At 43.5% G+C, this 27,914-nt stretch overlaps 1 protein-coding gene across 8 annotated transcripts in view; it reads left to right on the top strand.

Moving 5' to 3' along the window:
* MSI2 (musashi RNA binding protein 2) overlaps positions 1–27,914 on the top strand; it is a 1,055,328-nt gene that overhangs the window by 965,196 nt on the left and 62,218 nt on the right. For all 8 annotated transcript variants that reach the window (XM_063953648.1, XM_063953647.1, XM_063953646.1 and 5 more), the window contains one exon: positions 9,298–9,474. In XM_063953648.1, coding sequence (XP_063809718.1) covers positions 9,298–9,474 — 177 coding nt within the window. The remainder of the gene's footprint in view (positions 1–9,297; positions 9,475–27,914) is intronic.

Here is a 27,914-nt window from a genome sequence, read left to right as displayed (position 1 = left end):
CCCTTTGTGCCCCCAGTGGCACCATGGGATCTTAATGTGGTGTTGCAGTTCCTGCAATCTCATTGGTTTGAACCTTTATGTAAGGTTGAGTTAAAATTCCTTACTTGGAAAGTAGTCATGTTGTTGGCCTTGGCATCCACAAGGCGGGTATCTGAATTGGCGGCTTTGTCTAACAAAAGACACTATTTAATCTGCCATGCTGATAGAGCGGAGCTGAGAACTCGTCAGCAATTTTTGCCAAAAGTGGTGTCATCGTTTCACGTAAACCAGCCTATTGTGGTGCCAGTGGCTGCTGAAGCCTTGGCGAAATCGAAGTCTCTCGATGTGGTCAGAGCTTTGAAAATCTATGTCACCAAAACAGCTCAAATTAGGAAAACAGAGGCTCTGTTTGTCCTATGGGCTCCCAACAAGATTGGGGCTCCTGCTTCCAAGCAGACTATTGCACGCTGGATCTGTAATACGATTCAGCAGGCTCATTCTATGGCAGGATTGCCGTTACCGAAATCGGTGAAGGCCCATTTTACCAAAAAGGTGGGCTCATCCTGGGCAGCTGCCCCAGGGGTCTCGGCATTACAGCTTTGCCGAGCTGCTACTTGGTCGGGATCAAACACTTTTGCGAAGTTTTACAAGTTTGATACCCTGGCTGAGGAGGACCTCTTGTTTGGTCAATTGGTGCTGCAGAGTCATCCGCACTCTCCCGCCCGTTCTAGAGCTTTGGTATAAACCCCATGGTTCTTGAAGCATCCCCAGCATCCTCTAGGACGTATGAGAAAATAGGATTTTAATACCTACCGGTAAATCCTTTTCTCTTCGTCCGTAGAGGATGCTGGGCGCCCGTCCCATTGCGGGCTGTATCTGCAGTTTTGGTTATGGTTACACTCAGGTTGAGTTGAGTTCAGTCAGTCTGTGGCTGATGTTAGTCATGCCATTGAGGTGTGAGCTGGTATGTATCTCACTTTAGTTTTAAAAATTATATAAATCCTTTTCCTCGAAATGTCAGTCTCCCTGGGCACAGTTCCTATAACTGGAGTCTGGAGGAGGGGCATAGAGGGAGGAGCCAGTTCACACCCCTTTTAAAGTCTTAAAGTGCCCATTTCTCCTGCGGATCCCGTCTATACCCCATGGTTCTTGAAGCAACCCCAGCATCCTCTACGGACTAAGAGAAAAGGATTTACTGGTTGGTATTAAAATCCTATTATATATGTATGTACAGGTTGAGTATCCCATATCCGGAATGCTCGGGACCAGGAGCATTCCGGATATGGGATTTTTCTGGATAACAGATTACCTGTTATGCGGACGTGTCCGGAGAGTCTGTCGTGTTGGCGAAGGGGTCTGGCGGGTACTGGGAGTCAGCGGCGGTGAAGGAATGACTGCAAAGCCACTCCCCCTTCTGTCTGTGATTGGCCGCAGACTCCAGTGATGTCATGACGTTGGCCACATCATGACGTCACTACAGGACTGAAATATTACGTTTTTTTGAAATATTTCGGTTAACGGGTATACCCGACCTGTAACTATAATCATGTTTATATTTTTGATAGTGTTTCGTTTGTAGAACATTTTTAAATTACTGTATAAGTAAAATATTTCAGTACATGCTACATGGCTTTAGGTTTAAGTGCTTTATTATGCTCATGATTTGTTTAGCTATCAACACAGCAATCTTTCCGATGTCTCTTTTGTTGCCTGTATCCTCGCCATAAGGACTGGTACAGTATCAGCACTGATGTCTGGACATGATTACATTTCATAAATGACAAAGAGAGACTGCTTGTCATTCTGATTCACTTATCATGATATACCGTGTAGGTTCTCAAATGGTAACACATTACATTTAGTTTGGATCACTATTATTTTCAGCTGATCTTGGAATAGAACACTGCACTATGGTAGGTGATTGCATACAGTACTCCAAGGCACCAATACCTGGACATGCAGAACATGCTATCATAAATGTATGACTGCTGCAGTAGATTTGTTACATTGGTAATGCTAGCAGATCTACCCAACCATTTTCTTGTGAGAAAGTTATTTTTTTAAATGGTTACTGCCCCTATAACATGTCCATACCATGTGCAGTACATTGCCTTTCAGCAACTGCACATTTTCAATAATAAACAAATATTATCAGAAAATGTATTTATCCATGATACTCTTTTTGCGGTCTCCATATCCGGATGACTTTTGCAGAACATATTTAAAAATGCTTTCATTTATTTATCCAAAATAGCTGCAGAATTATTATTTTTTGTTCTGTCTTGCACACAATTGATGGTCATAATTAGGCCCAGGATTTTTAGGATCTAAAAAATGAAAATTAGTTTTCTTCAGTCCATGTTTTACGATTTTTTAGGTTTTAAAAATCTCAGTTTAGGAATGTATACGTTGTATTAAAATAAAACAAAACCACGCAACATATTATGTTTGAAACACTGTGCCTTTATTACACGTGTCCTGCTATAATACCTCCCAACTGTCACTTTTATTAGGACTGTCCCGATGTTCCACTCATGGGCCACAGTATCCCGTAGTGTCCCCCAGTGACGGAGGAGGGGCAGTTGGGAAGCTCCCTGTCAATCACTGCTCTGCTGCGGTGAATGGCTGATGTACACATGCGCACAGCGTCTATTCGCGGGAGACAGAGGAACTGGGGGCATTGGCCAGCAGCTCACAGAGTGCTGGACATGCCCCTACAATAACAAAGATGGGAGGTGTAACTTGCAACAGCGGCATTTCCGCAAACTCATGCCCCCATTGCAGTGACCACGATGCGCTATGATGCATAGGCTGCAATCCAAGCAAAAGGGTAGAAGCACAGGATCCGCCAGTCGCACTGCGCATGCTACGCAGCAAGACTGCAACAGGACACATCTGTAGATATGAATTACATATGAATGCTGCTCATGCCACACATTTCCACAGTAAATTTATATAGTTTCAATTCAAGTAAAAGAATAAGGACTTTTTAGGTTCTAACAGTCAAAATAGGTAATATTAAGGTACTAACACCCAGATTAGATCATTTTAGGTCCTACAGAAAATAAGTTTGTTATTCCCTGGTACTGTACATAAAACATAAAAGAAAGGAAACTGAATTTTTGAGTTTACTGGGAAAGGATTAGAATAGGTCAGAACTAATGGTGCCTTTATCTACTAAAGCAGTGACTTTCATACATGGGATACATCTATATGTTACCATAACAAGCTGGATGTTTTACATGTAAGTACAGTAGATTGTGTTTGAGATATGCCTTAAATAGTAATACAGGTTGAGTATCCTATATCCAAATATTCCGAAATACGGAATATTCCAAAATACAGAATTTTTTGAGTGAGAGTGAGATAGTGAAACCTTTGTTTTCTATTGGCTCAATGTACACAAACTTTAATACACAAAGTTATTAGAAAAATGTTGTATTATAAGACCTTCAGGCTGTGTGTATAAGGTGTATATGAAACATAACTGAATTGTGTGAATGTAGACAAACTTTGTTTAATGCTCAAAGTTATTAAAAATATTGTCTAACATGATCTTCAGGCTGTGTGTATAAGGTGTATATGAAACATAAATGCATTCTGTGCTTAGACTTACAGTAGGTCCCATCGCCATGTTATCTCATTATGGCATGCAATTATTCCAAAATACGGAAAAATCCGATATCCAAAATTCTTCTGGTCCCAAGGATTTTGGATAAGGGATACTCAACCTGTACCTCCAATCAAATGTCAACATTTATTTCTGCCTGAAATTGCATGTTGACACTTCAGAAAGATTCGGTAACCATTAAAATTAAACATTTTGGTCCTGTTCAGAGTCTGCCTTAAATTGAATCGCAATTTGCGTTTAAAAAAAAAAATTAAGTTAATCTCTGCCACCTATTTGCAGTCAGTTTCTCGGCCTTGAGCTGTAACTGTGATTGCGTGTATTCCACTTCTTTGCAATCCCAGCCCAATAGCCACAACAGATGTCAGACTTCAGACAAGAAAAAGGTGCAGATTCAAAAACATTGTCTATGTGCAGTGTAAAAAAAGCACAATTTGAGCCTGAAATGGGTTTCAAATTGTTTTTACAGATGTGTCCTCATACACCTAGCATCTATACATATGCAGCAAAGCACCACTCAAAGTGTACTAGAAACGCTGAGCTGTGACTTTAAAAGCACAGGAATTAGTTTTAAACAAGTACAAAGTCACAGATGAAGCACAACGGGACTGTGCATGAGGAAAAGCCACGACTGCTGCATTGTACACAGATCTAGGCTCAGCCTCACATGAAATTGATCAGTGTAATCTAGCTAGTTTTGTCGCTTTTCAGTTGTTTGTTTTATGCAAATAAGACACATTTTGAGCGAGAAAGACACTCTGCGTTGCCGAGTTGCCTGGGACCTGCCACACCGAGATGGGCTACATACCGCGACATGAGCAACAGTGTAAGAGAACACATTTATGAGGCTGACTCTGATTAAGGCCCTTTATCAACATAACATGATTTTCCCAGTAGTAGCCTACAAAGTTCCTGGGACCCAAACCCACCCTCTATGGTTCAGTAGCTACTCACCACTTCTAAGTAATGTTTGCTCCTCTAGGCATATGAAAACCAGAAAACCATTGGCAGTACATAGCCTATGCTGACCATGTGTAAATGCAACTGAATAAAGCTTTTTGCAGCTTTTGTGAAAAATGTGTACTTTCAAATGTATTTTCAGCCTTTTATGCCTGGTAAAGAAACAAATATCTGCATCATAGGGCTGACTAGTGGCCAATCATATTGTAGCTGTTGCTTTTTTTTATAGTTGTCCTTTTGGAAATTGACAAGGTTTAGGTGGAAACATGCCTGCGGCTTCTAACTGGACAGGAGGCAAGGCACTTAACCACTTTGCAAAATTATTTGGTAAACATCACTTGAAAATTGTGTATCTTTTGCTTGCCAATATTAGTATTTTATTCATGAAAGCAATAACATTGGATATAAAAGTCCTTTGTTGCTAAAGTCGTAGCATCTTTCATATTTTCTTTTCCTGATGACTACTCTTCAGTGCACATTTAGGAACCATTTAATGAAATTATTTAGCTTCCAATAATGTATACCAATGTTGCTAAAATGTGTCAGAAAAGATTAATCGGAACCTTAGCGATGAAAATGAAAGCTCCTGTGCTTTTAAGAGAAGAGTCCTATGCATTAATTTAGAGAAAATGCAAGCTGAACTAGACAGCCAGAGGAACAAAAAAGGCAGAAAGTTATTTTTGCAAGAAGATCCTAATTTCTCCCCATCTGCTCACACCTTTTGATTCTCAGCATGTGCAGTCTTCCTATGTGACGGTGTTATTTCACTTGGCTTACCACCGGAGATGGCATCTCTCGACCTTTAATTAGAAGCTAGAGATAGAGTCACAACATGCTTTAGAGAGGAAGAAGAAAATAGATCTTCATAGCTGCACTGAGGATTGGCCGGTAAAAGTAGTTGTTGGTGTTTTGTGTTGGAGTAGAGAAATAGCTACTTGGAGGGCGGTGGCTTTTGTATTCCACAGTCAGGCGCTACAGGCCTAAGCTTGTCTTATGTATTAGGCCAATTATGCTTATAAGGTGGGGGGTGGCAGGAACACAAGTGTTGGGGACAAATTTCCTCACAACGCTTGAGTTTGCCTGGCAATGCACACAGTAAATAGTCATTTCCCTTTGCTAAATGAAAAGGAAAACAATGTTTTGAATGTGCTCTGCTGGAAGGAATAAAACTAATATCCTGACCTGTAAAATGTATGCAGGTTATTTCTAACTCCTGTATGGAGACAGTTTTGTGAATGGATGCATTTTAACCAAATAATTAAAATACTTTTTGCTCTCAACATCCATACGTCTTATAATTGGAGGTTTTGAATGAGAACTTTGCAGATATTTGCAGTATACATGAACTTTCTGTAAAATTAGAGAAAGTGAGGTGAATTTTCTTTTAAAATGTTGGTACTGTAAATTAGCTTTGTATTCTGTAAATAAGCACCTCTTCTAATCTTTAATTTTATATCCAAACCATTTTTGTTTTGTTTTTTTGATTTTTTTAAAGATTAGGTGACTTGTAAGGTTAGTTTACCTTTATTTTCTGCTTACTACTACAGCCCTTGACCCCTCTGAGCCATACTGGTCCACCAGCACCCAAAGCCTTTGTTGTGCCCTGGTGCCCACTGTGCATGCTCATAAGAGCACAGCAGGAGCCACTGACCTTGATGTGCCAATATCGTAGAGAGACCCCTCCCAAATTTTATTATGGGACCTAGTTGATCATGTGTGTGTAAGGGTATGGTTAGAAAGAAGGCCGGAAGAAATACCACCTTTATAACCATGTGTGTTTGCTACAATCCATAACATGACCTAATGGTCAAGCTTTTGTTTTTAATCTTTAATTATAGTGTTAGTATACAGATGTGTAAATAATGCAGCCCTATCATTTTTACATACCAAACTGTCAGGCATAGTCTTTAATACTGCTAACACTTTGATGAAAAATCATAGCAGTACTATGTTATGCTCACACTGACAATGGAGTGGATGTTCTGTGATCTACACGCTGTCAAAGGAGTGGAGAGGCTATTGTATATGATGCAACTTTTCGGTTTAGTATATATTCCTCATATCTATAAGACATTGCATATGGATATTCTAGAAATGCTAAATAAGCTGTTTAGAATATGTAGACAAGCTGTTTCACTGCAAGTACTAGCTTTGTAAAAGCATATAAACCCATGCATAGAATAATTTGGGTGTAGTATGTTATGCCAGTGGCCGGGATCCCGGCGCCCAGCATACCAGTGCCAGGATCCTGACCGCCGGCAGCTGTGCAAGCGTAAATGAGACCCTTGCGGGCTCGCTGCACTCGCCACGCTGCGGGCACGGGTGCGTGCTACATGCGCAAAGGTATTTATTCTCCCTCCAGGGGGGTCGTGGACCCTCAAGAGGGAGAATAGTTGTCGTATGCCGAGTGTCAGGATTCCGGCCCTGGGATCCCAACAGCCAGCATACTGAATACCACCCGAATTCAACACACAAGCAATCATTAATAAGAAAGTGCTCCCAAAACACACTATGGGCATTTGCAGTTAGGTGTGAGATTTTTGGCAAAAACAATAAAACGCCTATTTTTCAGTTACTGCGGCTATGCATGCACAAGATTCTCACGCTATCCAATTGAAAAAAAATCTGGCGCGATAATTTTTCCAGCAAAAAACCCTACAGTGATTTTTTATTTATTTTTTGAAAAGCGTAAATCCCAAAAATTTTGGCTAACAGTATAGATGTTAATTAGTGTCCCAGAGAAAAATACACTTAGAGTTATACATTTAAAAAAAATAAATGCAGATTTAGGATTTTTGATTTTTTTTAAAAGAAGTTTTATTGAAGTGTCAAGTGTCGCATAAGTAGACAACACAGCGACGAACAATAATACAAGTGGATATGATAAAAAAAAGTACAGATGTAATGTATATTGAGACACAGAATCATTACTGCAAGAAAAATAAGGAGCCAGACAACTGAGAGTTTTTTTTTTTTATTTCAAACATTAAAAAAAACATAAACATCTTTCTTTTTAAATAAATACAAAAAAAAAATAGATTTTTTTTTTTTTTTTTTTTTTTGGTGAGGGGGATGGGGCTGTTTGAGAATTTCGGGTTGGAAATTTTTTTGCGGGCGTCTGGAATGCGGACGGGGATGGGCCATTTCCGCGGTGGCCACTTGACGTCACACTCGGCTGCTGTGACAGGTAAGACGGTCGAACTGCGACTGCCTTTGCAGCCAGGCTGCACAGGCAGGGAGGCATCCATTATTCTGCATGGACAGGGATGCGATCGCAATTCTGGCGTCCATTGCATGCTGGGCGGCCCCAAGCATTTGATCGCACGCAGTTGCAGTTTTGCTAATTTAGCAAAACTGCAACTGATGCTGAATAAGGCCCCAAGTCGCTTTTTTTTTTATATATTTTTACCTTATAATAACGATTTTTCTTAAAGTTGCACCTGTTCTGAAGCTGCTAGAAAAAAGCAAATGTAATTTCTATAGAAATTACCACTGTTAAATTTCTCCACTCTAATTGAATAACAAAAAACCAGCGGCTGCCTGAAAATTTGGGGGAAGTTTGAAAAAAAATTAATGATTCCAGTTGAATATGCTCCTATGTATGCGGATTTCATTATTTTTGTTTTTGCAATACAATTATTTTAAAATTGGGATATTGATTTAAACATAACATTGTTTTTTTTTTTGTTTTTTTTTTTGACAGCCACCTAAGTTTGCGACTCATCACTTTTATTTATTTTTTTAGCTCATACACTTTTTCAGTTTCAAAACACAAACACTTGTTTCACCAAGTTCTATAACTCTAGTCAGGGAATGTAATTCAGTGGTAGTAAATATGTTTTTGTCTACAGTAACCCCCTAGGAAGCAATGAGAAAGGAATTTGCAGGCAAATCCCTTCTTCAGGCTGTATCATCACAACAGTAGCCCGAACTCACACACAAGTGTTAGTTGCACCATAGGTTACAAGCACTTTTGTGCGAGTTCGGCCTGCCAGGCAAAGGGTGCGAAATGGGATGATGTTACCGGCGTTTAAATACTGCTGCATCGCCATTTCCCATCCTTGACTAGCAATTTATTTCCTCTGTGTATCTTATCTAATTTTGCAAAACAGAATTATTTTATTACATGTGCAATTAAGATAATATCACTAAGGAATTGTGTGCGGTTGAAACAAGATACAGTGGGGCAGATGTATTAACCTGGAGAAGGCATAAGGAAGTGATAAACCAGTGTCATGTGCAAGGTGATAAAGGCACCAGCCAATCAGCTCCAATATGTAAATTAACAGTTAGGATCTGATTGGCTGGTGCCTTTATCACCTTGCACATACCACTGGTTTATCACTTCCTTATGCATTCTCCAGGTTAATACATCTGCCCCAGTATGTGATATGCAAGATACCCCCAAAAAAAGTACAGATGTAATGTATACCATTCCCTGCTCACACATGCAGACTGTAGGTGTGACTTTGCTGTTGCCCAGAGTGTTTTATTTTACCTCACTGTGAAAACTCATGTTTTGTCCAAACTTTCCCACATTCTGATGAATTTTCAAAATGTCTGCTGTACTGCATATATTTTTTGTATGATTGCAAGGAAAAGTGGTATGGATGGCAAGGGCTGGCTACCTATATGTTTGGCATTTTATGTTATTAAATTTTTTTTATGAGTGTGCTTATTTACTGAGTCACAATTGAGAACTGACATTGATGGAACCAATATGTCTCTAGGAATCCCAGATTATGGTTTCTATACCTCGCCCGGTGACCAACGGGCTACATTATCGTTTGCGGATTACGGTTCCATGGGGCCTCGAGCGGCTCAGATGCTTCGTAGTGAGCATGCTGCCTCAGCAAGTAACTCCCCCCTACATCACCTACCCAGCCCGGATCAATTTAAGAGCCCAGGTTTGTACAGTCTTTCATTTTTTGGGGGGTGATGAGAAAGTAAATGTCAATTGTTAATTGCAACATAAGTCAGATTTTGCATGTCAGATATCTGTTGTTAATGTTGTAACTTTTGATGCAATCCTTGTGTCTCTGTGTGAGTGAATAACTACAGAAGCTCATTTCCAACTGTTGCATGTGCATGAACTTTGGCATTTCATGGTAAATATGTGCTTATAGAGCAACATCTCATACATCCAAAACCATATGTTTAGCTTTCCATTGAATTATTACTTGCAAAATACTCAAAGAACTACAGGAGAAATTTACATTATACTGTCAAATTGTTTATATTATTTCCATCGGCAGGATGTAATAAAATCCAAGTTTGCCGGAGGTGCATGATGCTGGCTGAACTCGGACGTTTTAATAAAGCGGCAGTCATTTACAAAACGTGGTTTTGCCTTGTAAATGACTGCCGCTTTAAAATAAAGTCAGTTCGGCCAGCATTCCGTACCTCCGCCAAACTCTGACACCATTACATCCCGCCGCAGGTGTCAGTCAGCAGTATAACTATGTAGATATAATAATTGTTCATTTGTCTTCTATCACTGATGATTTCCTTAATTTTCTTTTGTTTCCTCGCACTGCTGTTTTAAGGTATTATATCAAGTGTGTTTCCCAAAGCGGAACATTGAAATTCCCTGCAAATCTTTTTCTCTAGCATCCATAAGGGATATTGGGGAGCAGATTAGTACAATGGGGTATAGACTGGTCCAAAGGAGACAGTGCACTTTAAATTTCTTCAACTGGGTGTGTTGGCTCCTCCCCTCTATGCCCCCTCCCACAGGCAGTTTAGAAAAAAGTGCCCTCAGGAGAGGATGCACACTCTGCAAGCTCCAGAGTTTTTCTCCCAATTTCTTTTAAAATGTTTTATTTCTTTCGGTATTTGGGCAACAGCATACCTGCACCGTGAGAGTTAGGGGGGGATGGTCACCGGTTTCTTGAGGTGCAGAGCCACTTCCCCGCTGCAGGACCACCATCCTGAGGGGCTGTTTGTTCAGCGGGGCATGGCACCTTAGCTGTCGCAGCCGCAGCATGCCACATACCCCTAACGATGCCTGAAGGTGATGATTGGAGGTGAGTACCAAGCGGGGGCCCCGCTAGGAAGGTCCCCCAGTTTACTGTGCGGCTGAAGCGCAGGTGAGTCATACGGGTCCCTTCTATGGGGGAACCCGCTATAGCCCCTGTGTGAGACTGGCTAATATTGTTGAACCAAGCATTTCTCTGGCTGGGTCCACAGGATTATCCACAGGATAACATTGGGATATTGTCGAGCGACAGCGAAAATGGCACCAACACGGTCACGAGCTTTCTGGCCTCCCAGGATGCATTGGGGCCTCCACTATATAGTCCCGCCCACTGACTCAGTCAGATCAGTTTTTTGCTTGGTGCGGCAGGAAGCCGCATGGTCACAGGGCTGCTGTGAAAGCAGCCTCAAGTTTTCATTACTTTATTTTTATAGACTTACTGTTTTTGTTTGAGCGACTTCTCTTAACAGCGTCTTAAACGTGTATTAGAAAGAGTCGCTCCAACAACTCCCCACCGGGTCGCAACAACGCTTACCTTCGCGGTACAGTGCTGTCTCGACGGGCGTCTGTGTCGAATGTTCTAGCAGGTCCAGCAGACGTTACCAGGCTGTGGCCGGAGCATGGGGAGACAGTGAGTATATGGACTTCCTCTTACTAGAGGGGTCAGGACACAGCTACGCTGATTTGGTGGAGACTACAAACAGCGTGTTGATGCGCCGAACATCTCGAGTGTGACAGCGCTACGCTCCGGGGATCATAGGCGCCAGGACTAGGTGAGGCCGCGATCCTGGGAGTTTAAGTCAACAGGGGGTTTCAGACGCTCTCCTGGCCGTCCCTCCTCCGAGTTCATGGCCAGTTCCCGCGGGTCTCTCGTTTCATGAACTGAATGACCTCACTTCCGGCTCAGACGCTACCACGAGGGTACTCGGTCGCAGCTTAGACGCTGCGGTTGTGTACACTGGATATAAACCCGCCCAGACCGAGTCGCAGGCCTTTAGTGTCTGCATGCACGTGGAGTCGCTCAGCGTCCGTGTCCGTTGGTGAGCGTCCGTGTCCGTTATCAGTTACCAAGAGCGGCAGTGTACACCAGTAGCGTCTGAATCCACTCAGCGTCTTTCGAGCGTCTTTGCTTGGATATGGAAGTGTGGTGAGTCTCCCTGTATCCCGCTCCCTGGAGGCAGGGTATACAGTACTAAAAATTCCTTCTACTTCTTAGTGTGCACTGTTAATTTTTAGTACCTATTGCATATGAGACCTGTATATTACTGTGTTTTCTGCATGTTATGTTGAAAAAGAACCAGTTAAACAGAAGTACAAATTTCCTACTTATGTATAAGTTATTATGGAGGTTGTATTCTCATATGACAATGTCTAATGCTTTAACATGTGACTGACTGCTAGTATGTGTGCTGACTTTTCTGTGTAATGTCAGTCCTGTTCTGACCCTCAAATCAGGTGCACTGTGGTCAGATTGATCTCACCTCTATATACTGATTATAGGGTGTGGTTCAGTCACAAAATTGTGTAGTCAATATCAGAAAAAATGTCTATGAGCGGCAAAAGTGATGAGGAGAATTTGTCAAGCACTCCTACAGCCCTAACGTGCTTATCTTGTAAGTCAGGGGTAATTGATATGATTCAATTGGTCACTTATGAGGGTTTGTGTGCAAACTGTTTCGCTTTTCAGCGAAGTAAAAAACAGGAGTTAGTTCAACCTCCAGTAGAGCCACCATGGAATATGTTCGCAAAGACTCTGTCTTCAATAGCGGACAGGTTAGCTCCAGTAGCACCACCTCAGGAGTTAGGTAACACTATTAACCCATACATGCAGCTCCCTTCCTATGGTTTGGTTCCAGTAGCCTCTACAAGCAACCAAGGGGTAGGTAAGACTAAGACAGATACATCTGTATGGCAGACTACACAAGAGGATACATCGGATGATGATGCGGAAACAATAGATTCAACTCCGTATGATGATCAGTCGCAGAGCTTTAGTTCAGATGATGTAGCTGAACTCATTAATGCAGTAAAGGCTGTGCTTTCTCTGGAAGAACCAGCCAAGACAGCGTTAAAAGCAAAAGCACCTGTATTCAAACGAACAAAGTCAGTGAAAGCTGAATTTCCAGCGTCAGAGGAGTTGACGGAAATGATGGATGAGTCTTGGGCAGCGCCCAGTAAAAAGTATAAGATTCCTAGGAGATGGGATTCTTATTATCCATTTCCTGCTGGAGATTGTTCGAAGAGAGAAGTTCCTCCAAAAGTAGATGCACATGTTCTGCGACTCGTGCACAAATCTACTTTGCCACTGTCATCTACCTCTTTGAATGATGTCACAGACAGGAGGGTAGAGAGCCTATTGAAAAATATTTTTTCTCTTGTGGGTGCAGTGGTAAGACCTGCTATGGCTTCGGCCTGGGTAGCAAAGGCAATGGGCGAATGGATAGAGGAACTAGAGAATGACATCCCCTCTCCTACTAGGGAGCAAGAGGATCGTCTTTGCCGTTTAAGACAATCTGCCCAGTATTTAGAAGAAGCAGCCATTGATGTAGGCACTGTTGCTTCTAAAGCTTCAGCCCTGGCAGTAGTCGCTCGCAGAGCAGTCTGGCTACGGACCTGGAAGGCAGATGCGGAGTCCAAGAAGGAATTGGAAGCATTGCCTTTCATGGGTAATATATTATTTGGAAAACCTTTATCGGATATCCTAGAGTCAGAGGCTGAATCGAAGAAGGTCAGATTTCCGGCTACCTACAACCCTAAGTCCAAGGGTTTAAAATTTCGCTCATTTCGCTGGCAAAGCAAAGCGAAAGGTAAAGAGGAGCCTAAACAACCCCAGTTTAAATCCAGGGGTAAGAAGCAGTGGGCTAGCAAAAAGCCAGCTTCCAAACCTGAACAAAAGCCCTCAGCCTGAAGAGACGGGCCTCCGCCTGGCAACAGTCAACAACAGATGCCTGGGTGCAGAAGGTAGTATCTCAGGGGTATGGGTTCCCATTCAGGAGGCAGCCTCCTCAAAGATTTTTTTGCACCAGCCCATCTCGTATAGAGTCGAAGGCCAATGCCCTGCAAGAAGCAGTCCAAAAATTACTGCAGTCAGGTGTGATTGTCCCAGTACCTCCATCACAAAAGGGACAGGGGTATTACTCCAATCTGTTTCTAATCCAGAAACCAAATGGGTCATATCGACCAATTCTAAATCTGAAGATGTTGAACAATTACATATGGATCCCAAAGTTCCACATGGAGACATTACGCTCCATAATGTTGGCTATGGAACCGGGAGACTATATGGTATCTCTGGATGTGCGGGATGCTTACCTACATGTGCCTATAGCACTATCACATCAGTGTTACCTCAGGTTTGCCATCCTCAAGGAACACTTCCAGTTCCAAGCTCTGCCCTTCGGGCTAGCTACAGCACCCAGGGTGTTTACCAAGATCATGGTGGTTATGGCAGCTTGTCTGCGCAAACAAGGGATAAGGATATTCCCATACCTAGACGACCTATTAATCTTAGCACAGTCGCAAGATTTACTGTTGAGCCATCTCCAACAGACGATAGTTTGTTTACAGAGACACAGGTGGCTCATAAATTGGGAGAAGTCGTCCCTGAATCCATCACAGCGGATGGTTCATTTGGGAGCCATATTGGATTCAGACCTACAGAGAGTTCTCTTACCAGAGAAGAAAATAGTCAAGGTGCAGGTCATGGCTCAGAAAGCGTTGCAAGCCCAGACAATGTCAGTCCATGCAGCAATGCGACTGTTGGGTCTGATGGTATCAATGTTCGACATGGTGGAATATGCGCAATTCCACTCCAGACCATTGCAGCATCTCATTTTGACAAAATGGAACGGAAATCATCAAACAATAAAGAAGCAGATGATAAAGATTCCAGTAAATGTAAAAAGGTCTCTAGCATGGTGGCTACAGACAGACCATTTAAACAAGGGGAGACCCTTTTGGATAAAAGAGTGGCAAGTCCTGACGACAGATGCCAGCCTGCAAGGTTGGGGGGCGGTACTCGGAAGCCTATGGTTCCAGGGAAAATGGACCGCAAGGGAAAGTCGCCTGCCGATAAATCTGTTAGAAATAAGAGCCATTTACTTGGCCCTAGTTCAGGCAAAGGACAATCTACAAGGAAGACCAGTCCAGATCCGCTCAGACAATGCGACGGCAGTAGCATACCTAAATCATCAAGGAGGGACTCACAGCAAGAGTCTGATGGAGGAAGTAACTCCCATTCTAAAGTGGGCAGAACTCCATCTCCCAGCATTGTCAGCAGTATTTGTCCCGGGTGTACTAAATTGGGAAGCGGATTTTCTCAGTCGGCACACCATTCAGGAAACCGAATGGGCACTACACCCAGAAGTGTTTCAGACACTGGTGAACAGATGGGGTCTACCGGAGATAGACCTTATGGCGTCTCGTCTAAACAACAAAGTTCCGAGGTACGGATCAAGAACAAGGGACCCAGGAGCAGTCCTGGTAGACGCACTGTCAGTAGAATGGAGGTTTCAGCTGGCATATCTGTTCCCTCCAATATCTCTGTTACCCAGAGTAGTGAGAAAGATAAAACAGGCAAAAGGAGCAATCATTCTAATAGCTCCAGCTTGGCCAAGAAGGCATTGGTACACAGATCTGTGGAGGATGTCCGTGGAAGCACCGATACTGCTCCCTCAACGTCCAGATCTGTTAATGCAGGGTCCTTGTTGTCACAGTCATCTGGATCGCCTGTCTTTGACGGCGTGGCTGTTGAAACCTCTATCTTAGAAGCTAAAGGATTTTCAAAGCAAGTAATCCAAACCATGCTTAGAGCAAGAAAGCCTTCTTCGGCCCAAGCCTATATTCATTGGTGTTCTGGAAAAAATTACAATCCAAGAGCCTTTAAAGTAGCTAGAAGTTTGGATTTTCTGCAGGCAGGATTGGATAAGGGGTTGAAGGTTGCTTCCTTGAGGGTGCAAGTCTCAGCGTTGACTGTATGGTTTCAGCAGAAGATTGCTGACCTACAGGATGTACGTACTTTTTTCCAAGGAGTAGTACATATTCAACCTCCATTTGTTCCTCCTGCAGCTCCCTGGGATTTGAATTTAGTTCTTAAATTTCTCCAGGGTCCTTTGTTTGAACCACTTGAGAGAGCAGATCTTAAGTGGTTAACGGTTAAAGTTCTTTTTTTACTGGCAATGGCGTCAGCCAGAAGAGTGTCAGATTTAGGAGCATTATCATGTAAGTCTCCTTTCCTAAGTTTTTTTCCAGACAGAGCAGTTCTCAGAACGAGATCTAGTTATCTTCCAAAGGTGGTGTCAAAGTTTCACCTGAATGAAGAGATTGTAGTCCCAGCTTTTCAGGTATCGGGACTATCTGCGGGAGAAGCGTCACTGGACGTGGTCCGGTCTTTAAAAATCTACATAGATCGTACTAGTGCCATCAGGAAAACAGATTCCCTCTTCATCCTCTACGGATTCCATAGGAGAGGTTGGCCTGCTAGTAAACAGACGCTGGCGAGATGGCTCCGAATGGTAATATCTGAAGCTTATTCTCATACAGATCTCCCTATTCCGGCTAATGTCTCTGCACACTCTACACGTAAGGTAGGTCCTTCTTGGGCAGCACAACAGGGTGCATCAGCAGAACAGATATGTAAGGCAGCCACATGGTCTTCCATAAACACATTCATCAGACATTATGCCTTGGATACTTTTGCCTCTCATGACGCAGACTTCGGGCGAAAGGTCCTCCTGTGCAATCAGGAGCGTCCCCACCACTAAAATGGCTTTGGGAATCCCAATGTTATCCTGTGGATAATCCTGTGGACCCAGCCAGAGAAATGAACGTTATGGTAAGAACTTACCGTTGATAACGTGATTTCTCTTATGTCCACAGGTATCCACAGGGATCCCACCCGGACGCATCTGATTTGAGGATCTAGACAAACACTAAAAACCTCTTCCTTCTTGTATGGAAGGGTGTGCATGTGTGTTCTTATCGCCTGTACAGGTCTCTACCTAATGTTCCTGCCTATAATCGCTGTGGAAAGAACTGATCTGACTGAGTCAGTGGGCGGGACTATATAGTGGAGGCCCCAATGCATCCTGGGAGGCCAGAAAGCTTGTGACCGTGTTGGTGCCATTTTCGCTGTCGCTCGACAATATCCCAATGTTATCCTGTGGATACCTGTGGACATAAGAGAAATCACGTTATCAACGGTAAGTTCTTACCATAACGTTCATTTATGTGAGGTTGTACACATAGGGAGACATGGCCAGTATAAATATACAGCAGTAGCTCCAGCGCCATGGTGGGGGCGGAGCTACCCGAGAGCGGGCTCAGCGGCATTTTGGCGCCTTCCTCTGCATAGCAACAGCAGCCTCAACAGCTCCTTCCTAACATGGGGGAGAGCCGTTATATTAGTGCACAATAACAATCCCTCTGAGGGATTTTTCATATTACAGTCTCACTGTGTTTACAATAAAAACACTGACAGCCTCACTGGGGTTATGCAGCGCTGGGTGCTTTAGGGTCCTCTCTTCTGTGTCTCCTCTCACATGCAATAGGCAGGCTTGTAATATATCTATATCAGGCTGCGTTGTATGTTGTATATTATACCTGTTTTTCTGATTCACAATGGTAAAACAGAAGTCATGCAGTGTATGTAATGCTATGCTAGATTCTCTCCTAGTTCATCTAGCTCCATATCATGTGAGCAGTGTGTAGTCAGCCATCTCAGAATGCTGATATCAATGTGGGGTACAGTCCAGAGCTCTCCTGGTTGGGGACTATCAAAAGTATGATGTCTGATATGTCATCTCAACTCACTGCAAATGCAAATAAGACTCAGGAACTACAACGAGCAGTGGCAAGTCTAACTGCTAAACATTCCCCCCTGTCTACTACAGGTGCACAAAAACTTGCTCTCCCTGCACTCCTATCGGATACTGATGATGATATACAGGATGATGAGGACCTCATAAGTGGGGATTCCACCCATACCCCGGTATTGAACCCCTCATATTGGTTATTAGGGATGTGTTAAAGCTACCCCTGGAGGATGCGAATACTCTGCAGTCATTTTTCCTCCCACAAGACAAAATGACAGTCACATTTCATGATTCCAAGGAATTGGATGACTTATTTAAAATAGCCTGGAAAAATCCAGATAAAAATATCAGGTGTCAAAACAGTTATTGCATCCATTCCCCTTTGCCCCTGAAGGCAAGAAATTCTGGGAAGAGTCTCCAACAGTAGACATCTCAGTCTCTCGCCTTTCTAAATAGACGGTACTCCCTACTCCGGGCTCCTTTACGGTAACGGACCCGGCAGATAGAGTTCAGAGTGGTCTCAATTTTCCTATCTACACTGCTGCAGGTGTAGCTCAAAGACCGGTGATTGCAGGTTGCTGGATGACACATGCAATTCATTCCTGGGCTAATCAAATTAAAGAAGATCTCTCGGGTGATATGACCTTCGTTAATACTGTTACCTTCCTGAATCATATTCAGGACATGGCAAGAGTTCTATGTGACTCCCTTAAAGAGATTGGCAATATTAATGCTAGAACCATGGCTATGGCTGTGTCTGCACGCAGAGCCATATGTTTGCGTCAGTGGATTGCTGATGCTGAATCCAAACGTAATGTGGAATTTCATCCCTTCACAGGTGAATGGCTCTTTGGAGGTGAACTGGACGCATGGATTTCCAAAGCTACGGCTGAAAAATCCACGTTTCCCCCTTCAAGGGCTCCGCCTGCTAGACGTACCTACCCGGGACCATCTACTCAGTCCTTTCTGTCCTCCAGATATCGATCTTGGACCAGAGGGGCCTCCAACGCAGCCAGAGACGCCAGGGGAAATCCTAAGAAACCAGCCTTCGCTGGATCTTAGGACCAGAACTCCAGTTCTGCTTCCGCAAAGACTTCAGCATGACGGTGCCCACCCACCCCGAGGGGGGCTCGTGGTGGTAGCTCTGTTACGTCACTTCAGCCACATATGAGACCGTTCCTGCCAAGATGCTTAGGCAAGGGACCTTATCTCTCAGGGTTACAAGCTGGAGTTCGACGGCTCTCCTCTCCAACGATTTTTCAAATCAGGCTTACCAGCTTTGGAAAGTATGCGTGGTACGCTACTACGGGCCATGAACAACTTGGTTCAGTCCCGGGTCATTGTTCCGGTGCCCCTGCCGCAACAAGGACAGGGTTATTACTCCAGTCTGTTCGTCGTACCAAAACCAGACGGGTCTGTAAGACCCATTCTGAATCTGAAGTCCTTGAATCCTTACCTGAAGGTTTTCAAATTCAAGATGGAATCTTTGAGAGTGGTGATCGCAGGCCTGGAACAACAGGAATTCCTAGTGTCACTGGATATCCAGGACGCTTACCTACATATCCCAATTTGGCCTCCTCATCAGGCCTATCTGAGGTTTGCCCTACTGAACGATCACTACCAGACTCTGGCGTTACCCTTCGTCCTGTCTACAGCTCCGAGGGTGTTCACGAAGGTGATGGCAGAAATGATGTTTCAGCTCAGGGTCCAGGGGGTCAATGTAATTTCATACCTGGACGATCTCCTGATAAAAGCGAACTTCAGGGAGCTTCTATTGCTCCATATAGATCGCACTATCCTACTTCTGTCTCACCATGGGTGGATCCTCAATCTGCAGAAGTCCCACCTGGAACCGTCTCAGCGGCTCCTGTTTCTGGGGATGCTACTGGATACAGAAAGTGTTTCCTCCCAGAGAAAAAAGTGAGAACACTTCAAGAAATGGTTCGCATGGTGCTCCGACCTGCTCGAGTCTCCTTTCATCTTTGCATAAAATTGTTGGGAAAGATGGTGGCCTCGTATGAGGCGATTTAATTTGGAAGGTTTCATGATAGACCGTTCCAATTGGTCAGCCTGAACAAGTGGTCCGGTTCCCATCTACAGATGCACCGGATGATTCGGCTGTCACCCCAGGACAGGATTTCTCTCCTGTGGTGGCTACAGTCTTCCATTCTGTTGGAAGGTCGACGCTTTGGGATTCAGGATTGGATCCTCCTCACAACGGATGTGAGTCTAAGAGGATGGGGAGCTGTCACTCAAGGGGCACAGTTCCAGGGCAGGTGGTCTGCCCAAGAGGCCCTACTTCCGATCAACATTCTGGAACTTTGAGCTATCCACAATTCCCTGAATCAGGCATCCCCTCTTCTCCGGGATCAGGTGATTAAGGTGCAGTCGGACAATGCCACGGCGGTGGCGTACATCAATGGACAAGGAGGGACAAAAAGCAGGGCCTGCATGCGAGAAGTGTCCAGAATACTCCTCTGGGCAGAAAGAAATGCAAGAGCGCTGTCCACGATCTTCATTCTGGGAGTGGACAACTGGGAAACGCTTCTTCAGCCGCCACGACCTCCACCTGGGGGAGTGGAGACTACACCCTCAGGTGTTTCAACAGATCATAGACAGGTGGGGATACCCACAGATCGACTTGATGGCCTCTCGCCTCAACAAGAAGCTTTGCTGCTATAGCTCACGAACCAGGAACCCTCAGGCGAGTGCTGTGGATGCGCTGACATCACCTTGGCCTTACCAGCTGGTTTACCTATTTCCTCCGATTCCGCTGTTCCCAAGGGTGCTCAAGCGGATAAGACATCAAAGAGTGGAAGCAGTCTTGATTGCCCCTGATTGGTCCGAAGAGCGTGGTATGCGGCTCTTCTGGACATGTCCGTAAAGGGCCCTTGGCCTCTGCCGCTAAGAAGGGATCTTCTTCAACAAGGACTGTTCGTCTACCCGGACTTACGGCAGCTTCGTTTGACGGCATGGAAGTTGAGCGGAATATCCTAGCTCACAAAGGGCTTTCCAGAAAGGTCATTGCCACTATGGTGCAAGCCAGAAAACCTGTGACGTCAAAACACTATCATCATATCTGGCAGAGATATGTCTCTTGGTGCAAGGAACGCACATATTGCACTGCAGAATTCCACTTAGGAAGGTTCCTGCAGGCTGGGGTGGATAAAGGCTTACATCTGGGATCCATTAAGGTCCAGATTTTAGCTCTTTACATCTTGTTCTAGAATAAATTGGCTCTCTTGCCGGAAGTTCAGACCTTCTTGCAAGGGGTGCTTCACATACAACCTCATTTCGTGCCGCCTACGGTACCTTGGGATCTGGATGTTTTATGCTTTCTACAGTCCTCCTGGTTTGAACCTCTGACGACAGTAAAAGATAAGTACCTCACGTGGAAAACGGTGATGTTACTGGCCCTGGCTTCTGCTAGGTGTGTCTCAGAATTGGGGGCCTTGTCGTGCAAAAGTCCATACTTGGTCTTTTACGAGAACAGAGTTGAGCTCAGGACTAGACAGCAGTTCCTGCCGAAGGTGGTCTCTGCGTTTCACTTGAATCAACCTATTGTGATTCCGTCCAGTTCTGGCACTTATGCTCCTCTGGAGGTATTGGATGCTGTGCCAGCCTTGAAACTCTATGTTAAGAGGACCGCTCAGATCAGAAAGACGGATTCCTTGTTCATGCTCTATGATGTGCAGAAAAAGGGTTGACCCGCTTCTAATCAGTCCATTGCTCGTTGGATTAGGCTTACTATCCAACAGGCCTATGTGTCAGCAGCCTTACCTGTTCTACAGTCTCTGAAGGCCCACTCTACCAGATCCGTGGGCTCTTCCTGGACGGCTGCCCGTGGAGTCTCTACAACTATGCCAAGCTGCTACCTGGTCGGGTAAGAACACCTTTGTGAAATTCTACAGGTTTGATACCCTGGCCCAAGAGGATACCCAGTTTGGGCAGGCGGTTTGCAGATGTCTCGGCACGTTTCCGCCGGTTCTGGATGCTTTGGGACAACCCCATCGTACTAATCTGCTCCCCAATATCCCTTATGGAAGCTAGAGAAAATAGGATTTTGAATACCTACCGGTAAATCTTTTCTCGTAGTCCATAAGGGATATTGGGCGCCCGCCTCTGTGCGGTGACTTTCTGCAGGTTCTCTGTTAGTGTAACCTGTTTAGCTGTTGATGTTGCCAGCTGTTGCTGGCATGGTTATGTTTTGGTGTGCTGGTGTGTAAATCTCACCATACTTATTGTTACGTTCCTCCTCTCAAGTATGTCATTCTCCTTCGGGCACTGTTTTTTTACCTATAACTGAGCTGTAGGAGGTGGCATAGAGGGGAGGAGCCAGCACACCCAGTTGAAGAAATTTAAAGTGCACTGGCTTTTATGGACCCGTCTATACCCCATCGTACTAATCTGCTCCCCAATATCCCTTAAGGAATACGAGAAAAGGATTTACCGGTAGGTATTCAAAATCCTATTTTTCTGCCACCAGATGGCACTGTCATGGAATCATTCTACGCATATCATGGAAACTATGCAGAACATTTAATGACATTTATGAGTAACATTACAGTACTATGTTTGTGTCCGTTTTTAAATGACTATATCAACATTATATGGTATGAACAGAGGTAAAAAAAAGAAAAGCACATTCTACTGAATAGAGGAGAACTATGATTGTCAGTTACATCTATTTAATTTACTGCACTGTGTAATATCAATAATTTGAAATGGGCCACTTGACTCCTCCCCACATACTCAACCAGGGTTAGACATGTTGGCTGGTTTTCTCTATATCAGTGACACCATAAGTATGGGATCACCCCAGTGGCATGCGGTGAGGTCAGTGGCTGGTGAGGCACTACAGCCATAATGTCCGCCGAATCCTGCCGATTACCCCTACCGCCGCCGAGCTAATGCCTGCTACTGCCTCTGAGCCGATGCCCGCTGCCACCGCCAATGGATTACAAACTCGCCCACCATTAACTGACCCAGCCCTCCGCCACTAATTTGCATCTCAGTTCGATGCCGCCAATGCCCGCTGCCTGCCTGCTCATCATACTTGTAATATATTGTACATTTTTATAGAAAAAAAATAAAAATTAGTGTTTGGGACTGGGAAGGGAGTGGGAGGAGGACATGAATGCAATTTTGATGTCCAGGGCTTCCATTAACTTAATGGAGAAGGGTCTGAATGGGTTAAAAAATAAAAAAAATAAAAATGTGTGAGGCTTCCCCTCCTAAGTATAACCAGCCTCGGGCTCTTTGAGCCGGTCCTGGTTCTTTAAATACTGGGGGGGGAAATTGGACAGGTGCTCCCTGTATTTAGACAACCAGCACCTGGCTCTTATTCCGGTCCTGGTTCCAAAAATACAGGGGACAAAAGATGTAGGGGTTCCCCGTATTTTGAAAACCAGCACCGGGCACCGTGTCCCCTGGCTGTGTCATTATGTCTATAGCCAGGGACATAATGCCATTACCCCCCCCCCCCAACTACTCACCCCTGGACGGGGTTCCCTGGAGGAGTGGGGACCCCTTAAATCAATGGGGTATCCCCCCTCCAGGCACCCAAGGGCCAGGGGTGAAGCCCGAGGCTGTCCCCAGCACCCCTGGGCGGTGGGTGCCGGGCTGATAGCCATAAGTGTGTAAAAAAAGAGAATATTGTTTTTTGTTGTGGAACTAAAAGGCCCAGCAAGCCTCCCCCACTTGCTGGTACTTGGAGAACCTCAAGTACCAGCATGCAGGGAAATAACGGGCCCGCTGGTACCTGTAGTTCTACAACAACAAAAATACCCAAATAAAAACACAACAAACAACCTTGAAAGTAAAAATGTATTAAAACACACTTGCACACTCACACATACTTACCTACATCCCACGTCGATCACGTCCACTTGTCCATGTAGAATCCAATAGGGGTACCTGTAAAAATGAGAGAGAGATTACTTCGCTACATCCCACTCCGATCACGTCCACTTGTCCATGTAGAATCCAATAGGGGTACCTGTAAAAATGAAAATTAAACTTACAAAGAAAGTAATCCACAGGAGTGTGGGGGGGAGGGGGGAGGGGGGGGGGGGGAGAGAGAGAGAATACCTCCCAACATGACCCTCTCCAGGAGGAACAGAATGCTCTGCTTCTGGACTTCCCTCTTGATTTAGGATTGCCATCACCTGTGCTGAAACACCTTTTACCCATTTACCTGTTCAACACAGGTGCCGGCAATCATAAATTAAAACAACAGACCAGCAGCAGAGCATTCTGTCCCTCCTGGAGATGGTCATGTTGGGAGGAGAGAGAGATTATGTACTCACTGTGGTTCTTATACTGCTGGTTGGGAGCGTCAGGAGCACAGACAGGGGAGAGTGCTGCTGCTGGCTGTGAGGACGGAGACGGCGCCGGAGGAGGAACAGGGGGGATTCCGACCCGGCCACCGCACTCAGGCGCCGCGCCGAAGGAGGAACGAGTGGTGGGTGGGGGATTCCTTCCCGCCCACCGCACTCAGGCACACAGGCGCCGCCACTTCCGCCTCCAGCGCCGCCTGTGGGTGATTGGACAGCGGATCCAGCACTGGATCCGCTGGGCCAATCACATCTGGGGGACTGACAGAGGCATGCATTCATCGGGGCTGAATGCACGCCCCTGTCATTGAGGCACCAGTATAGGTGCCGCTTCCCCATGCTTTTTCAATGGGCTTCCACAGCCCATTGCTTCGCCCTGCCCGCCCCCCGCTGCCCGTACTTTTAGTGCTAGCAGCGGGAGGCACCTCTCCCGCAGCCTCCCACCCTCACACGCAGCCACATACACAGGGGGGAAATTATTAGTATAATAAAATAAGATATTTATCACAGAATCTGTGCTATAAATATCTTCTTTTTATTATTTGAATCGTTATAACAGAGGAGGCACTGCCTCTCCTGACTGCACGTCCCTGGGTCACCCTGCTGTAAGGGAAATCAGCCCCAGACTTATCCGTGCAGGGCTGGTGATTAACAAAATTGAGTTTCCTGAAGTGCCATCTTATTTACGCCAGGCATCCCAGTATAATAGATTGTTTTTTTGTAAGGCAGCTGACTATTATATAACAATAGTATAAAATATTTTATATATATATATATATATATATATATATATATATATATATATACTGTATATACTATATAAACATTTTATAATAAAGGCTCATTAAATAAAATACTTCACAACACCCCTTTCACTACTTGATATACTGTATAAAATATGTCCGGTATTCAATTAGCTGCGGTAATTTACTCCGATAAGCAGCCCTCAGAGCCGGCGATTACACATGGGCCTGGGTACTTATTAAAGATCCCATGTGTTATCGCATGAAAATGGTAAATTTGTCTCCTGTAAAAAACAGACTTTAATTGAATAGCCCGAAAATGACCATCAGACCATATTGGCCCTTAATAAAGAAAAAGTTATTTTAAACTCGTTCAAAGTCTGTGGCGTGCCGCTATCACCGCTGTTTATATACTGTATATACTATATAAACATTTTATAATAAAGGCTCATTGAATAAAATACTTCACAACACCCCTTTTACTACTTTATATATAAAATATGTCCGGTATTCAATTAGCTGCGGTAATTTACTCCGACAAGCAGCCCTCAGAGCCGGCGATAACACATGGGTCTGGATACTTATGAAAAATCCCATGTGTTATCGCATGAAAATGGGAAATTTGTCTCCTGTAAAAAACAGACTTTAATTGAATAGCCCGATAATGACCATCAGTCAATATTGGCCCTTAGATTTTATTCAGGGTCAAAATTATCAGTGTGAATTGAATACTAGCCTCAGAGTGTCTTATTTCTTTTCATTATTAGGAACAATTCTCAAAATAAATGAATAATAAGTACATGCCTCACTCACAAATAATAGATGTAGCTGACTTCCCTTCACTGAGTGCCAATCACTAATAGTTCCCCATGAGGTTCAAATAAATATATATATATATATATATATATATATATAATTTTATATTTGATACAATGATGAATAAGGGTTTTGGTTAGTTTTTTTTTTGATTGAAGGTTATCGTAAGGTACAGTAAGTGATACTTCTTTCAGACTGCTATGTCAGGTCATACGAAAGATATTGGATACGGGTCATTCCCAGGAGCAACCCAGCTGAGACCCCTTTCAGACGGCAGCCCGACCCAGCTTGTTGTCGGGTTGGTTATGTCACCACCTATGCGTCCCGAGGCGACACTTGGAGATAAAATGACCCGTTCACACTGCACCGCAAACTGAATTAAACCCATGTTGAACCCTGCTCGTTACCTGGGTTGAAATACTGGTCACTCAACCCGGGTTATTTCAACTGGCCCCTTTCAGACTGCGCTTGCAATAACTCGGGTTATTGCTGGCAGTCTGAAAGGGGTATAACTTGTGTAGATTTTTTTTCTCTCTTTTGGTTGCCCACAGTGCTGGTGTTGGGGTTGACAACCTGTTATCAGTTTTTAGGTGCTATGCTGAACATTTTCTATATATTCGTAATATGTTTATGCTATAAGAAGTCTATTGAATGATTGCATTATGATGGATTTGGCATAGTCCTTTCTATAGACTTTATTTTGTAGTCTTGGTCGCATTTGCAATTGATTTTCCATATAGTAACAATATTTTTCCCTTTACAAAAGGAATTTCTCGATGCTTTTAAAAAAAAAAATGAAAACTAGAAAAATGCCATAATGACTCAAGGCTGAAAGTTTGCTGTATTTTATCGAGCAAAGAAAGCTTTATCTCAGAATGTCGACCTTTCATGTCCAGCACTGGATACGTTTGCAAGGATGCTCTTTGCTCACTTACTGTAGTAATTTATAAGCCAGTGAGGAAGATAAGCTATACGGAGCACTTTGTGCAGCTTCATTGTCCATAGCTATATGGCGTGGAGCAAATCCTTAACTGCTGATATGAAGTAGAGTGCTAGATTATCTCAACATAGAGTAAGTAGAGCCTATCTAGAAAAGTAATACCAACTAAAACTGCAGCACATAATGTATGAGCACTTTAGTGTGCACAAAATAAATCCATATATGTTGTTAGTTTATTATATTACAATTTATATGATGTGGCCTTTTTCTTGGTTAGATAAGCAAATGTAGCTTATACGTACAAGACATGCATAACATATCAGTAATTGGCTCCATGCTCTATGGAACTGTGACATATAACCAATTATTATTATAAATGACCTAAATAGGATTGATCAAAGTTAGATTAGCAGTGTGCAAAGCATGTGCGTATCACATAGTGTAGCAAAAAGAAAAATAGATAGATTGCAACAAGATAACAACAGATCACTTGAACTAGAAAGCAGGTAATCCGGTAACGGACAATACAATGAAAAACAGTTTTAGCTTTAAAATCAGTTTCTCACTTAGTTAAAATCAAATGTCATCTTACTGTTATTATCTTAGTTTCATTGATCTGAAATGGTTGCGTGACATACTGACTGTCTCTGGTCGAGCTTTCTGCAGCAGCTAGGCTTTTTGTGGGCCATACATCAGTTGGATGAATCCCCAATCACAGATCGGATGGCATATACAGCTTGCTAAAAATCGCCAATTTTGATAATTTTTGGGTTGGAATTGGCGAACTGAGGTTTTCACTGATTTTTGACACTATTATTGGCACAATGCAGAATTGTTGGTATATGAGCTACATTAGTTTCAGTTATTGCTGACCACATACTGTATGTGCCATTGCTGTTTTCATCCCATGAAAAGAACCACGGCAAATTTGGCCATAGATGAGAGGATCGAGATTGCATTGTCATTTGATGAGCAGACCAAACTACTGGAATTCAAGACAGTCAGGTGTTACTTCCTCAGTTATTATCGTGCCATTGTGATTATTAGCTAATCAGACTTTTGTTCTTGCCTCTATTGGCAACACTTTTCATTGTGCTGCTAAGAATGTGAAAAGTTACAATCCATTGAAAATAAGGAAGAAAATCTTGCAGCTGTAGTATGTAGGAACATTTTATTCCTAGAGTAAAAAAGTTAATTTTATGCAAAACCTTAACACGGCTTTATTTTAGCAGAGTGCATTTGTAGTTCATTGTTATAGGGAAAATATAAATTCTTCAGAATATAAAAATGTGTAGGCTTAGAACCAACAAATCTGTATGTATGACAATAAGTACAGTAGAGTGGGACTAATTTTCGTGAGTACTTGATATCTTTCCATAACATCAATATCCTATCATGTAGATTGATGAACGTGAAAGTAACTACGCTATTTGGTAACCAACAAATACATAAATGATTCAAATATATATATATATTTTTTCAGTCTGCCTAGTGTGCAGGCATCAGGTCCTTATTATTTGTGCTGCTTGTTTTGAGATAATTTCCAGTTCCACTGTATCCTGTCTGGGACCTGACACTTATGAATATGCACAACAATCTTTTCTTGGGTGGGATATACTGTAGGTAATCCTCTGTGATTTACTCATGCTCATAACCATGCATCCATAGCAAGTTAACAAGATGACATGAAATTATTTTGAAAGTAAAGATACTATTCTTATACA

This window comes from Pseudophryne corroboree, chromosome 2 (assembly GCF_028390025.1).
Source record: "Pseudophryne corroboree isolate aPseCor3 chromosome 2, aPseCor3.hap2, whole genome shotgun sequence".
In the NCBI taxonomy this organism is placed as follows: domain Eukaryota; kingdom Metazoa; phylum Chordata; class Amphibia; order Anura; family Myobatrachidae; genus Pseudophryne; species Pseudophryne corroboree.
Note: the sequence above shows the minus strand (reverse complement) of the source record. Positions and strands in the feature narration are given on the sequence as shown.